This window comes from Sinocyclocheilus grahami, unplaced genomic scaffold, assembly GCF_001515645.1.
Source record: "Sinocyclocheilus grahami isolate Dianchi unplaced genomic scaffold, SAMN03320097.WGS_v1.1 scaffold180.1, whole genome shotgun sequence".
NCBI classification, from domain to species: Eukaryota; Metazoa; Chordata; class Actinopteri; order Cypriniformes; family Cyprinidae; genus Sinocyclocheilus; species Sinocyclocheilus grahami.
In genome coordinates this window covers 740,284-756,482 of record NW_015505359.1, presented here as the reverse complement: position 1 = coordinate 756,482, position 16,199 = coordinate 740,284, and the positions used below count along the sequence as shown (strand labels likewise).

At 37.3% G+C, this 16,199-nt stretch overlaps 1 protein-coding gene and 1 pseudogene across 1 annotated transcript; one reads left to right on the top strand and one right to left on the bottom strand.

Annotated features, from left to right (window-relative positions):
- Positions 1-12,900, top strand: LOC107594170 (disks large-associated protein 5-like). Its single transcript, XM_016284132.1, has 20 exons — positions 1-142; positions 1,200-1,420; positions 1,497-1,678; positions 1,766-1,822; positions 3,514-3,547; positions 3,661-3,741; positions 4,435-4,503; positions 4,617-4,694; positions 4,855-4,883; positions 4,960-5,135; positions 6,259-6,498; positions 6,962-7,050; positions 7,221-7,381; positions 7,469-7,567; positions 7,660-7,900; positions 9,465-10,167; positions 10,704-10,752; positions 11,970-12,144; positions 12,249-12,286; positions 12,650-12,900. Exons 2-20 carry the CDS (start codon positions 1,201-1,203, stop codon positions 12,752-12,754), a joined length of 2,826 nt encoding a protein of 941 aa, XP_016139618.1. The 5' UTR covers positions 1-142; position 1,200; the 3' UTR covers positions 12,755-12,900.
- A 413-nt stretch (positions 12,901-13,313) lies between these two features.
- The window catches only part of LOC107594197 (radial spoke head 10 homolog B-like), a 7,570-nt pseudogene continuing 4,684 nt past the window's right edge, over positions 13,314-16,199 (bottom strand).

The window sequence follows — 16,199 nt, the reverse complement described above, 5'->3', positions numbered from 1 at the left end:
CTTTTCAAAACCTGCCCGCCATCTTGCGTGGCATTCGTGTTGATGGGCAGATAGACGTTTGTTTACTGAATATAAATAATACGAATCCATTTGTGTCTGGATATAGTATTTTTTGAATCACGTAACCCACCTTAATATAAAGGTAAGAAATATATCTTATTATTTTGATGAGACGGATAACAAATAAACTTACTGTGTTAAACTGTGACCTATAAAATGCCATTGTGTACGACGTCAGTTAAAGCGTCTGCTTTGGTATAGTAACTTTGCTATGTTGATTCAGGCAAGATTGAATTCAATTATACAAATGTAATATAAATAGCTCACATCACTTTGTAAAGGATTCGGTTAGGAATTTACTTTTTACAAGTGATATCAACAAAATGACAACTCTTTTGACTTTTGTTTCTTAGATACATCTCTGCTGCTTTAATTTTTGGTTGTATTTGTAATTATTTGTTTAACTAAAACCAACACATTCTGTGACTGAACACAAAAAGTTAAGTTACAGTTACATTATCCATGTTCTTACCAGGTCAGCAAAAAAATCTATAAAAATCTATTAAGTTTGATTGGAAACACAACCTTTGATGTCAAAAACACATGAAGATATGAAAGGGTTTAACCTCCCTTGTAAAAGCTGATAACCCTTGCAGATAAGCTGTCCTAACTAAGCCAAATGTATGTTATTATACAGAGTTATATTATTTCATTTTCTTTAAAAACAGACCTAAGACTATTTATAGATAAGCTGTAAACTCTCTGCTTAATAGTTATATCAACAAAATGACAACTCTTTTGACTTTTGTTTCTTAGATACATCTCTGCTGCTTTAATTTTTGGTTGTATTTGTAATTATTTGTTTAACTAAAACCAACACATTCTGTGACTGAACACAAAAAGTTAAGTTACAGTTACATTATCCATGTTCTTACCAGGTCAGCAAAAAAATCTATAAAAATCTATTAAGTTTGATTGGAAACACAACCTTTGATGTCAAAAACACATGAAGATATGAAAGGGTTTAACCTCCCTTGTAAAAGCTGATAACCCTTGCAGATAAGCTGTCCTAACTAAGCCAAATGTATGTTATTATACAGAGTTATATTATTTCATTTTCTTTAAAAACAGACCTAAGACTATAGATAAGCTGTAAACTCTCTGCTTAATAGTTATGTTCTTCTTGTAAATTCTTGTAGGATGGACTCTCGCTTCGCTCACCTGTACAAGCGGGACAGCAGTGTGTCTATGATCCGGCTGAAGATGTCCAGACGCAGGTCTCAATCTCAGAAAGAGAACCGAGAGAAGATCCAGAACCTGCGCAGACACCTGGACCAGCTGCCAGAGATCGAGCTCTCAATGGATGCATCCAGCCTTATGGCCACCCAAGACAAAGCACCAAAAACAAAGACAGATAATGGTCAATATCATAGTTTTTTTGTTGTTTTTTTTTGGCATGGCCTTATTTATTAAGTAGTTGCAATTGTACTTAACAGATGTAAATGCTGCTGCTGAGGAGAGAAAGAAGATGCTCGCTCGTTACAAAGAAAACAAGATGTTGCAGAAGGAGAAGGAAAAGCGGGAGAAAGAGAAGAAAGGCGTGTTTAAGGTCGGCCTGTATAAGCCACAGCCGCTCGGCTATCTGCCTTTAAACACTACTGCACCAAGCAGAGGCAAGGTGAGTGATGAGAATAACAGTTAGACGATCAGTCTCCGACTTTAATGAAGAGAACCTAATTTCCCATCTCATTACCCATCATGACAGATTACAGAAACTAACCAGTCCACACGAGTGACCCGCTCAATGACGCAGAATCAAAAGGTATCATTTAAAAGCTGAAGTGTCTAATTTCTACACCACTGCCATCACTAAAAATGAGAGCAATAATGTCTGTTTTCAAACATGTTTCCCCGAACATACCCCCATCTGCCATTGCAGATGTAAATGCTGCTGCTGAGGAGAGAAAGAAGATGCTCGCTCGTTACAAAGAAAACAAGATGTTGCAGAAGGAGAAGGAAAAGCGGGAGAAAGAGAAGAAAGGCGTGTTTAAGGTCGGCCTGTATAAGCCACAGCCGCTCGGCTATCTGCCTTTAAACACTACTGCACCAAGCAGAGGCAAGGTGAGTGATGAGAATAACAGTTAGACGATCAGTCTCCGACTTTAATGAAGAGAACCTAATTTCCCATCTCATTACCCATCATGACAGATCACAGAAACTAACCAGTCCACACGAGTGACCCGCTCAATGACGCAGAATCAAAAGGTATCATTTAAAAGCTGAAGTGTCTAATTTCTGCACCACTGCCATCACTAAAAATTAGAGAAATAATGTCTGTTTTCAAACATGTTTCCCCGAACATACCCCCATCTGCCATTGGTCAACAAGCAGGTAGACCCACCCCAAATTCACAACATAAGTTGAACCAAAAAACCCTGTCCAGCTGGTCAGGATGCTCAAGCAATGACCTACATAGAAAAAATGTCCACTCATCAGCTTTTCTTTATGTATATTACCTTTCAAAAGTTTGGGGTCAGTACTTTTTTTCAATACTTTTCTTCAGCAAAGACTTTGTAATGTTACCAAAGTGCTTTTAAACTTTCTATTCATCAAAGAATCTTGGAAAAAAGTATCACCGTTTCCACAAAAATATTACAACTGTAGCACAACTGTTTTAAAATTTGATTAAAAAAAATGTATTAATTAATTTAATTTTAAAACATTTTGGTGAGTGATGAGAATAACAGTTAGACGATCAGTCTCCGACTTTAATGAAGAGAACCTAATTTCCCATCTCATTACCCATCATGACAGATCACAGAAACTAACCAGTCCACACGAGTGACCCGCTCAATGATGCGGAATCAAAAGGTATCATTTAGAAAGCTGAAGTGTCTCATTTCTGCGTCACTGCCATCACCAAATGAAATGACAGAAATAATGTCTGTTTTCAAACATGTTTCCCCGAACATACCCCCATCTGCCATTGGTCAACAAGCAGGTAGACCCACCCCAAATTCACAACATAAGTTGAACCAAAAAACCCTGTCCAGCTGGTCAGAATGCTCAAGCAATGACCTACATAGAAAAAAAGTCCACTCATCAGCTTTTCTTTATGTATATTACCTTTCAAAAGTTTGGGGTCAGTACTTTTTTTCAATACTTTTCTTCAGCAAAGACTTTGTAATGTTACCAAAGTGCTTTTAAACTTTCTATTCATCAAAGAATCTTGGAAAAAAGTATCACTGTTTCCACAAAAATATTACAACTGTAGCACAACTGCTTTAAAATTTGATAAAAAAAAATGTATTAATTAATTTATTTAATTTTAAAACATTTAAAAAAATCTTACCAACCCCAAACTTTAGAACAGTAATATGTATTGTTTTGCCCTTATGGAAATAAATCTGTATATAATGACTAAATATGTGCTATAATATTTTTTTTGTAATTTCTCTAGTCACGGTTTTAAATCATGTAAGCTTTGTTGTTTATGTACCTCTGTTGTTACAGCCAACAGTAGGCAGACATGCTGTTCCAAAGAAAGGTTTGTTCTGCTTGTTTAACTTGTCAGGTTTTCATGTTACCAAATGCAAATCATACACATCCACAAACTGTGGTGCCTTCGTGCTGTTGTTGAACATCTTTGTGTTTGTACAGTTGACAATGTATTGACCACCAGAGCTTCAGCCAAGACTAACTCGAAAGCTGTGACTACCACCAAAACCAGAGCAGCTACAGGTAAATCTACTTAAAAAAATGAGCATTTATCGGCCGATACCGATATGGTGGCCGATATATCGTGCATCCCTAACAGAAATGCAGGAAAATTTATAATATTGTTAAATATAATTACAATTTAAAATAACTGTTTTCTTTTTCATTGTATTTTAAAGTGTATTTTATTCTGTGATGGCAGTGCTGAATTTTCAGCAGCAATTACTCTAGTATTCTGTGTTACATGATTCTTTAAAAATCATTCTAATTTGCTGTGCTCAAGAAACATTTCTTAAGATGTGTTTGATTTGAAGCGGCGCTGCGCAGACCGATCTGTATATGACATCAAAGTACTGCGAGAATGATTCGAAAGCATACGGAGCTGTCTGCTCTCTATAGCTCCGTGGTACTTTGATGATATACGAGCGGTCTGTGTAACACCGTTTCAAGTTGAATACACCTTTATTTTTTATTAATGGTTAAAACAGTTGTGCTTAGTTTTTTTTTTTTGTTTTTGTTATGCATAACAGGATTCTTTGAATGGGAAGTACAAATGAACAGAAATAGATTTTTTTTTTAATCAATTTATTGCATCATTGCTTAACAAAAGTGTTACATTCTTTAAAAAAACACTTACTGACTCCTAACTATTGAACAGTAGTGTACTCTTAAATTAGAACCCCATGCAGAGTATTATTGTTGTTACTTCTTTTACAGTTGAACCATCTGTAAGAGCTCCAAGCACACGATCAGCTGCTAAAACATCAGCCGTTAAATCAGTTACCGGTGAGTTTTATTGTAACTTTTTAAACCTTGGGCTTTTCAGAAAGCTTTACCTCTGACTTTTATTGAGCTGAACTTGTTACATGCATGAAAGCCACATTCTGTGTGTGATTTAGAGTCAAGCTCTGCAAAAACAAGATCAACTGTTAAATGTCCTGTAGCGCCCTCTTCAGGCAGAGGGAAAGCCACACAAGGTAATAAGTTAGTTATTTTCTTGCATATTTTCTGATATTTTACATGATATTGTTTTATATTGCCATAGTGTTGCTCAGAAGGCAGTAATGTTGCATCATTCTAGCATGATTGGATATTTAAAATGTGTCATTAATCAGTAGATCTCATTATCTTTCTCAGGCAACACGAAGGCAATTATTGAAAATAAGGTAAGGTGATCTGTTATGTCTTTTGCTTAAAATTTTCTGAAAATGGCAAATTATATTTATGCTTGGATATTTTTAGCCTGCTGAGAAAAAGAACACTGCAGTAGATTCTCTGAGACCTGAGGAAGAGGAACCCAAAGCTGCTGCCCCTTCATTTGCCCCTCAGGGATTTGTGTTCCAGCCTCCTGTTGGCCTAAGGTCCTTCGAGCCTGCACCCCTCTCTCCTCGTTCAGCTAGCGCCTTTCTCTCACCGAGGTACCTTTAGAATTTATTCTAACAACTAAGTACTTGATAATTCTATACTTTAAAGAGGTCATGAAATCAAAATTCCCTCGATCTTTTGACATATAAGGTCATTTTCAAAACAATAAGGTCAAAACATCCTGCAAGTTTCAGAACTCAAAATCTTCTCGTTAGTCTAAAAACGGCTTATATTGAAGCCAAAACGACAGGTTGTGGAATGTGCCACTTTATGATGTAATAGTGCGGCTAAACCCCGCCACTGCAGAAGATCATCAAAGCCTACTTCTACATCACTGCCTGTTTAGCCCCGCCCACCCTGTGAGTTTCAGAACTCAGAACCTTCTTGTTAGTCTAAAAACAGCTTATATCGAAGCCAAATCTGCCAAAACGACAGGTTGTGGAATGTGCCACTTTATGATGTAATAGTGCGGCTAAACCCCGCCACTGCAGAAGAAGACCTACTTCTACATCACTACCTGTTTAGCCCCGCCCACCGATTCACGCATGTAGTGTAAATTTTAAGAAAGACAAATGCAGGTCTACGCAGAAACCAAACTATAAAGATGGCTCCGAAGACACTGTACAGTGCCAATTTGTGGAAAAAAAGAGTCTTTTCATTGATTCTACAATTCAGAACTCAAAATCTTCTCGTTAGTCTAAAAACGGCTTATATTGAAGCCAAAACGACAGGTTGTGGAATGTGCCACTTTATGATGTAATAGTGCGGCTAAACCCCGCCACTGCAGAAGATCATCAAAGCCTACTTCTACATCACTGCCTGTTTAGCCCCGCCCACCGATTCACGCATGTAGTGTAAATATTAAGAAAGACAAATGCAGGTCTACGCAGAAACCAAACTATAAAGATGGCTCCGAAGACACTGTACAGTGCCAATTTGTGGGAAAAAAGAGTCTTTTCATTGATTCTACAATCCGCCACACCTATTCAAATAGAGCGTTCCAATGGGGGGGTCAAAACAGGACCGAAAATAGCGGATTACTTCTAAATAGTTTTTCTAGGTAAAAATCTTGATAACATTTATAAATGGACCTCAAAGAACAGTAAAAAGAAAAAAAAGGCAGTTCATGACCCCTTTAAGTTGGTCCAAAATACCATTTATTTTTCTCTTTTATAGCTTACTTTCTGATGCCAGTGTGGAGCCCACCTTCCCCTCTCCCCCAAAACCTGTTCTCCCTGCTACTTCCCTCTCCTCCCCTCCACCACCTCTGTCAACCCCTCCACCAGATCATCCTGCCAACCCTCCCTCAGTGTCGTCTCCCCCTCCTGCCCCATCCCCCCCTCAGCCATCCATCTCTACATCACCATCACCTTCCTTGGCCCCCTTGGAGCCTCAGCATGATGTTGCTTATTTCAGGTGAGGCAGATTTCTACTATTCTTATTAGAACAGATTTGTTGGTATAATATAGTACTTTGATTAATTTAATAATTCATTTGAATTATTAGTAATGCTTTAATTAATGTATTAGCCTGCATTTAAATATTATAATATTGTAAATATTACAATTTAGAATCCTTTTTTTGTTTTAATATCCACTCAAATATGATTTTATTAGTGATGGCAAAGCTGAATTTTCAGCAGCCATTAGTTGAAACATTTGCATGATACATTTGTTTTCAGGATTCTTTGAATAGAAAGTTTAAAAAAACAGCATTTATTTGAAATAGAAGTCTTTTGTAACACATGTCTTTACTGTCACTTTTGATCAATGTCATGCATCCTTGCTGAATAAAAGTGTTAATTTCTTTCTTTCTTTCAAAAAACCTTTCAATCTATTGAACATTAGTGTATGTTTCATTGTATATGTTGTTTCAATAGGGCAGTGATGGCCAGCGAGACTGAGCTCTTGACTGGACTCTCTGAGCTGTGGGAGTCACGATTTGATGATACTTCTATCCCGGAGGAGAGTAAGTCTTCAGTTTGACCAGTATTAATTCAAGTCTAACATGGTGTTTTAATCAGGTTTTCCAGAAAGGCTGAATTTTTGAACGTGAAAATGACACAATCACAGCTAATCGGCATATTTGATGTTTAATATAGTTATTTGGAGTAAGTATATTTCTCCCTCTTTCTGCAGTGCGAGACCACATGCGTACGGCTGTGGGCCAGGCCAGATTGTTGATTAAAGAGCGCTTTAGCCAGTTCAGCGGGCTGGTGGATGACTGCGACTTGGGCCGTGGAGAGAAAATAACAACCTGTACTGACTTGCAGGGCTTCTGGGACATGGTGTACTTTCAGGTGGGTTGATGTTACCTTTCAAAAATGCTCAATTTCCAAGCCTTGTTTAATGTTGTCTTTCAATTTAATGTAATTTATTTTTAATAGGTGGAAGATGTTAACAAGAAATTTAATGCCTTGAAAGAGGCAGAAGCAAGGGAGTGGAAAGAGGAAGTCAGGCCTGTCGCCAGAAAAAGAGTGGCCAAAGTAAACCACATTATCAGCACCATCCTTTAATAATGTTGCATTTTAAAGGGGTGAATTGTATCATTCTCATATCCTATCCTTTTATCCTACAGAAGCCTCCTGTCATAGGAGGGAAGGCCGGAGTAGGTGCCAGTGCTGCAGCTAAGAGTCGGTTGGCTGCTGTAAAGGCCGCCATGAGAGCCAAGCAGGCTGAACAGAAAGGCACTGAGTCTTCAGACAACATCCAGGACGACTCAAGCTCTGTCCCTGCAGCCCCTGCTGCCACACTGCCTACACAGTCCGTGGTGTTTGATGGAGGCTTTTTCCAGGTGGAAAGTCCAGTCAAGCCATCAGGTAAGATTGAAACGCATGGAATATGAGATCCGATAACTGGCCCCCGAGAGTTTCAGAGTGAACCACGGCAGTGTGTTCTTTTACATGTGACTAGCAGATTATCTGGTGTTTTAAGTGTCTCGGAGCAGCTTGAACTCCATTTCTACAAGCACTGTGGTTTATGTAAAACTAAAAATAAAAGCTCTATAATTTAAGGTTTGAAAGCAAAGAAATTAAGGCAGCCATAAATATTAGTACTGTATTTTTACTGTTCTGTAAAAAGTTGCTGTATAATGGTATTGCAATAATATTTTGATTTATTTTAAATAATCATACTTTATTATTAATTATTATTATTGTATAGTCATATTCAAAGGGAGGAGATTTTTCTTTGTCCTTTTGATCACATTTCTGATTACTGCCTCCAGCTATAAAACTACAGGATTAAATTGTTGTCCAGGCCTACCAGAGTTATAGTGTGTATGTGTGTATATATATACACTGTCTGACGAAATGGAGAACAAAAAGAAAGTGGTGTCTTTCTTTGATGATGTCACTGTCTTTCTGTTTGACCAGGTATTTATTGTCCAGTTATTTCAAGAGGCTTTCAATGATATATTGAATCACATTTGAGTACTTTTGAAGTTTAATATAAAATTATGTCAACCCCACCAGGAAAGCCCAACCAGAGAGCTGGCAGATCAAAGTTTTCCCTTGGGTGGAGAGTCAAGCAAACCGAGTGCAAAGGGTAAAGCACAAGACCAGCAGGAAAAGATCAATGCCTCCGATGACTCTTCTGATGGAAACATCTCAGAAGAGAGTAAGATACTTTTTCCCTCTTTTTTGCCCATCTTTTTTCAAGAATTTTTAACACTAATTATTTACCGTCCTGATTTTCTTTGATCTAAGGTGCAGGGTTTGAATGGGAAGATGATTTCCCATTGTTGCCCCTTCCCACATCTTCTAAGGGGTCTCCACTGGACATCACTCCAAAGCCGAGCCTAACGAGTGGCAGTACTAAACCTGTGGCACAGGTCTCCCGTTTTACCGTTTCACCATCCAGTGTGTCACGTTTCTCCATCACACACATCTCGGATTCAGATATGGATTCTGCAGGAGGTGAGACCGCACATGTTTGAAGCAGTGTTCTTATAATAAACTTTTTCCCCATCAGCATTTTTTTTTTTAAAAAGTTGCAAGCCAGTACCACCATTTTTGATCCTTTTCACAAAGTTTTCGTGGTCCCTAGAAAATTTTGTTGTATGAATATCTCAACATCCGATATATAAAAAAAAGAGTTTTGTGCTTTTGTCAAAGACTACGCATGTTAGCTTACATGTGTGCGAGCAATGCTTCTGTTGCTTGTTTTTGCTTCTTCGCTTGATTTAGTATATATATATATATATATATATATATATAATATTTAGTATTTTTACTTAAAATATTGACGTTATGCTTAAAATATTCCTTAAATTTTAAGCATAACATAATTGCTCTTAGTGAGAATTATTATTATTATTATAACTGCTTTTTTTAACCTCATTCAATATTCTTTGTTTTAATACGGATAATTTTCTTGTTTCAGGTGCTGTTAGAAGATCGTGTCGAATCACTGCGGTGTCCTCACCCTATGTTTCTAAGTTCAGCACTCCAGGCAGGCAGTGCAGATCTACTGCAGTTTCTCACGCCTCCCCTTTACCTTGTGTGTCTGCCACACCTCCTCGAAACTATCAACCTGATGTATTGCCTATTTCCACTCCACTACGTTCTGCTGAGCCCCTCCCACAGTCACCCAGAGCTCCTCAGATCAGTTCTGACCACAAGCAAACCACACATGTTTCGCCAGATACAGAGCCCTGCTCCAACAGCCAATTACATTTTGATTTAAGCTCCACCTGTACCCAACCAGATATCAGTAATGGACCAGAAAACAGTCCAGTGGGCCAATCACATGACTCACCAAGCCAGTCTGAGCTCCCTTTTGATTCTTCAGAAACTCAGCATGAGGAGTGCATGCCAGAGGCTATGCTCAGTCCTTCTTCCCAAGATGAATCACAAGAGAACATCTCTTGTGAAGTCTCTGAAGTAAGTTTGTATGTCCAACCTGGAGCAGATGCTGGTCTAGATACTCTATCCCAGTGCTCATCTGATACCTCTTCAGAACCAGTGGAAGCAGAACCCAGTGTCTGTGCACCTGCTTCCTCTACCCTGATGCCCTCCACTCCAACCAAAGATCTAACCGTTTCTACAGCTCTCTGTAATGAGGTCATCATTCCGGCCAATAATAGGTACCCCTACACTTTGTTTGTATGTTAAGGCTGGAATACACTACACGATTTTTGCCCCGATTTTCAGCTGATTTACTGTCTGGAGAAGTTGACGCTAGTTGCCGAAAATAAGAGCCAATCTGCAGACTTGAGTTGAAAGATTTTATAGAAATTCGTGTAGTGTATGATGTTCACAGACTCAGATTTTTTTTTCTTAGCTTCAGACTATGATTGCATCCAGTCGGTGGATATCAAACATGTTTGATATTTTGAGCCGATTTTAGAACACACATTGTTTTAATTTGTCATGTGTCTCCTAGCAACAGGCACACGTTTATGTGCGAGCTTGTTGTGAACGAAGCAACTTTAATGTCGTTTAGTGTATGATGGTCAGTTTTTCCTCTGTGACTATTACACAGTCGCTAAGTGTATGATGCCCAGTGTTTTAAAATCTGTTCTGAAAATTCATGTAGTGTATTCCAGCCTTTAGTTGTAGCATGAATTATGCTATGTTTAGTGGTTTATAATCTTAAGTACTCTTTCCTCTGTCCATGCAGATCTCCAACCAGTACAGATGTTGAAATGACTGGAATTCAAGATGCTGAGGTAATTAACAACCAAATCCAACTATAGATGCACAATATTGGTACCAAATGGGTTATTAGTTGACATTAGATTTTTTTCTTCTTCTGTTGATATTGGTTATTTGATTGTTCACGCTCATTTCCTCTATTTTTACATTGATAACATTTGCCACCATCAAACAATCATTTAAATTTCATCTTTAAAACCCGTAATAATTTAATAACACTTTCTTTAGTAAATATTTTTATAATGCACTGTATATTAATGTTGTGATGCCTAATTCAATCATACCATTTAAAATGTTTTATTTTAAAACTGTATAGAATTTAGAATTTTAATATCAACCTCTTATTAACATTATATAATTATTATCGGCTTATCACTATCGGTCATAATAATGCTACAGCTTAACTGTGTGTGTGTATGTGTATATATACAGTGGGTACGGAAAGTATTCAGACCCCCTTACATTTTTCACTCTTTGTTATATTGCAGCCATTTGCTAAAATCATTTAAGTTAATTTTTTTTCCTCATTAATGTACACACAGCACCCCATATTGACAGAAAAACACAGAATTGTTGACATTTTTGCAGATTTATTAAAAAAGAAAAACTGAAATATCACATGGTCCTAAGTATTCAGGGGGGTCTGAATACTTTCCGTACCCACTGTGTATGTGTATGTGTATGTGTATGTGTATGTGTATGTATATATGTATATGTGTATGTGTATGTGTATGTGTATCCCACTCTGTATGTGTATGTATATGTATATGTATATGTATATGTATATGTATATGTATATGTATATGTATATGTATATGTGTATGTGTATGTGTATGTGTATGTATATGTATATACACAGTACATGCATACATACACACAGGTATGAGATCTCTATTAATAACGTGTGTGTTTGTTATTAATGAGTGAAAAATCCTCCAAACCATGTCTTTACCCTATTACATTTTTATCAACCTATAATAACGATTTTAGAGTGTCTGGGTGGATTTTATGGGAAATTGCTTGTCATTTACCTGCACGTGGCGTGTCATTCATGCACAGAAGTAGCTGTGGATAGCGTGAGAGCCACTAGAGGGCCAAAAGTTACATAGTACCTTTAACCTTTTTTGTGCATCCCTAAATCTTACTGTGTTTTAAAGTATATTCATAGTCAACAGAACTTGTTACTTTTACTTGATCGTTTGAGGATCATGTTCTGATGTATTTTAACCAGGGTGCTACTGGTTTGGACTTTGAGCGTTACCTGCAGCCAACAGTGAGATACAGCATGTCTCCTGTACAGAGTCCTGCAGCAGAGAGGTTCTATCTCGAGGCGGTGGATGTTGAGATGGAGAGTCCGGTGATTCAGGCAGAGGAGTGCCCGCTTGATGTCTTGGCAACACCTACAGGTAGTTTATGTCCCAGACATCACATCACAATATTATTAATGCTCACATGTGGTTTATTGGGGGCACGTGGGCACTCACACTTCTTTCTTGCACTCCTGTCTCAGCTCTTCCCGGAATGGTGTTCTCACCCCAGACCAGTCAGGTGGAGTTAGATCGTTCCTTTATGAACTGTCATTTCCTCTTTGTCTTTCAACAGGGTTCCCCAGTTTTCCAGTCATGGAAATTCACACACAAAGAGCAATTTTGATCCAACAAAATATTTTACAGCTGTTAAAGTAATATTTATTTTATTCATTTAAATAATTTAATAAAAAATTAGATTCTATTAATTTCCTCAAGCTTTTTTTCCAGGCCTAGAAACCACAATTTTTAAATTGTCAGATGTTTCTAGGTTTTCTATGACTGTGGGTACTCTTTCAACCACTACATCACAACTTATTACATTTCACAAAATTAAAATTTTAGTATTTTCTGTCTATAAACTGCTTGTTCTCTGGTGTTTCAGATGTCGGACAATCTGTTGCTGTTCACCCCAGAACGGAAGGAGAGAGTGAGACAGTCAGTGTGTGAACGTGACCTGATCACATTCACACCTCCCACGTACAAATAAAAGCACATCCACTCCCTGTTTGGATGGGGATCATTTTATTTTTTGGTTTGTTGTTGAATTAGACTTCTTTGATAATTAATTTGTTTGCTACTTTTTGTATTTCATAATGAGCATATTTAGATACAGCAATAATATTTCAATGGAGTTTTGACCTCAGAAAATATATATTTTTAAGGCTTTTAATGTGTCAAAAATGGTTGTGAAAGCCAATTAAATCATAAGAAAACACAATTCTATTCTGTGAATTTACTACTTTTTCTTACTCCCACTGGCGATTGACTGTTTTGAAACAACAGATGTGGAGGTCACTGGGGTCATGGGAGTAGAAGGTGAGTGATTAACATCATCGTTTGAAACCTCTGTCACCATCTTCCTCTTGTTTTTCCTCAGCCTCCAGCTGTCTTTTGTTAATAATAAAAAAATGGCCTTCAAAAGGCCAGTCCATACTACACAGATCAACGCTAACAGCCAACTGAGTATAGTATGTCACGTCAAATGTTTGTCAAAATGACAGATGTTCAGGGAAAGCACTAATTTTTTAATACTGTGCTTTGTCAGCCTATGCAAAAACAAGCCTCTTTTGTGTCAGCTTCACACTGTGCTCATATGCAGGGGAAAAGATCTGAGTGAAGAACTGCTGTTTTCTTCATCCAGCCCTTCAGTTCTGTCTCTGAGAATATGAAATTACCCCACTATTAGTGATAAATCAGGGGTAGAGAAATGTACTGTTTGTGGAGGAAGTATATGAAGTACTAATGTCAGTGTAACTATATTACAGTAATCGGAGACTAGCTAGACCTATAGTAATGTAGTTACCTTACACATGCTAAAGGATTCGTCAATATAGTGCAGTGGTTCTCAACTTGCAAGTCCCCCCAGTTTTGTTTTTAAAATGTTTTTTTTATTATTTAATTTATGGGCATTTATAATAAAAGTTAACTTTCAGGATTCCAAAACTTTTAGGAGTTGAATGTTCTTCAGGGATTCCACTTTTTAACCGATTAGCTTACAACATTATTTTAGTAGTTTGATTTACTAGATAAGGATAAAAAAAAAGTATATATATATATATATACACACACACACATACGTACACACACACATATATATACATACATACATACACACACACACACACACACACATACATGCATATCTATCTATCTATCAGGGGCATTTCCTCCGAGGAGGCAAGGGAGGCAGTGTCTCAAAAAGTTGGATGAGAAAATAATCGATATTACAAAAATAAATCTGCGCAAATAAGACTAAATATGATATTAAAAGTCACTCTTTTTATAAAGTAACACTGTCCAACAGTGGCACCTGCAGGTAAAGTTACAGTGGAGGCTTGCCTCCCTTCGGTCCATAGACTTTCTACAGAGACCCTAAAGCGTGCCGTGACTTTTCTGGAGGCTCATTTAGATGAATGGGGGAACGTAACATGAGAGGAGGCAATGCCTCCATTGCGCTATAATTGAATATGATCGGTTGAGATTGAATTTGATTGGTTCGTGTGCTAAATCCTGCCTCTTGTTTTCGTGCGAGCTCTCAGTTTGAATGAAGAAAATGATGACGTTATTGACTAATTATAAAGTAAGTAAACAACTCTCCAGCTTGGATACTAGGGGTGTAAATCGGATTGGTTTGTCATGATATGATACGATATCGATTCTCATACCTAGCGATACGATATTTGCCGATACCTCAAACAAATTCTATGATTCGATTCGATACAGGAGCATATCGATCGATATATCGATATTATATACCTATTTTAAACAACCATCTACATTTTTATTAACTGACAAATGCAACAAAAATATATAACATGAACATTTATCTGAAATTTTCACATCCTGTACCTCAATTGGGACATTCACAACAAAAAACGGTTTTTTTTAAATAATAAAGAAAATAAACAATTCTGGCTGCTACTATGGGCTCTGTGCTAAAAAATATGTTCTACAGATAACCAAATTACAAGCAATAGCAGAAAACAAATACAAAGACACAAGTTCAAAAAACAGTGCTTTTCAGGTTTTTCAGCTCAGTCTAAAATCAATTTTCAGGTACGCTACAGAAATGTAGTAATCAAATGTAAAATAAGTGCATAGTCTTCAATGAATAAATTTAAATATAGGTTATTTAGTCAGGAGCAGTGAGCACTTGTATTTGTCTTTGACGGCATTAGATGTATTATTAGTTTGCTTTCATTTTAAGAACGAAAGCACGGATTTAACTACTGATACACATGCCTTTTCTTTCTCAACTGTTTACGTTAAGACATGCCTAACCGACTGTGTTTACTAGGATATTCGCCAAAACGCGCATTTAGAAGGAATTTAGTAAATTTAGTATTCGCAGCGGTGTAGACGCGGTTGTCTGTGTGCGTGCGCAGAAAACTTCTCTCACAGCGCTCGACTCTTCCGCAAACAATCCCTAGCGTCTTTTATGCTCACCTTGTGCCTTCGGGCAGTCCTTGTATCGAGTCCTGATACATGAGTTTTAACGAGAATGCACGCGTTGCCGGTAATGCTTAGACGGACATTATGTGAAAATGTGGACGGTGCCAAAATAAAGGTGCCTATTTATACTACAGATGTCGATATTTTACGCGTACCAGCGATATATCGTATCGATGTATCGATCCATATCGATGAATCGTTACACAACTGTTAGACACCACTACTTTGTGTCACGTCAAAATAAAACGCGAAATGGTCTGAAAACGTGGTTTTTAGTGAGCATTCAGCTTGATCAAATGAAAGATATATCTTCGTGTCTGTGGCAGTGTTTACAGAGCTTTTTTGACTATGACCCGAAACAAGTTGACTATTAAAAAGAACAGCTGAACATCAGTTCACAAATAAAAAAAATACTGGTAACATTTTACAATAAGGTGTCATTTAATGAGGTATCTACGGAAGTTCTAAGCGGCCATGCATTATTATTTTTTTCCTTCTTGTTTTCTCGTTATATCGACATAACGATTTTGCTTCGCCTAGTAATAGCGTCTACAATACAAAAATAAAGGCGGATCAATCATGGTTGATATTTCCAGAGACGGCAAGCTAAACATGTGTTTGTGTAATTAGCATGTTTAAATGGTCAAAGCAACACTGCAAACACAGGCGGAGCGCCTTCAGGATGCAGAACTATTCTAAAATCTTTCAGAGCTGCTTGGATTCAACTCGCTTTCAATTTTCCTTTTATTTGAAAGAATTATATATAATTTGTAATTTTTAGTAGTCATTATATGCTGTGACTGATATCATGATTCATGTGCGTTACAAGCTTTCAAGAGCTACAAGAGCGTTCATGTGTAGCTATGTGTGTATGTGTGTGTATATTTGTGTGTGTGTTTGTGTGGTTTCCACAAAGAAATGTAGAAAACACAAAAGATAACAACACTGTAGAACATCACTGAATTAAATTAGCCTATACA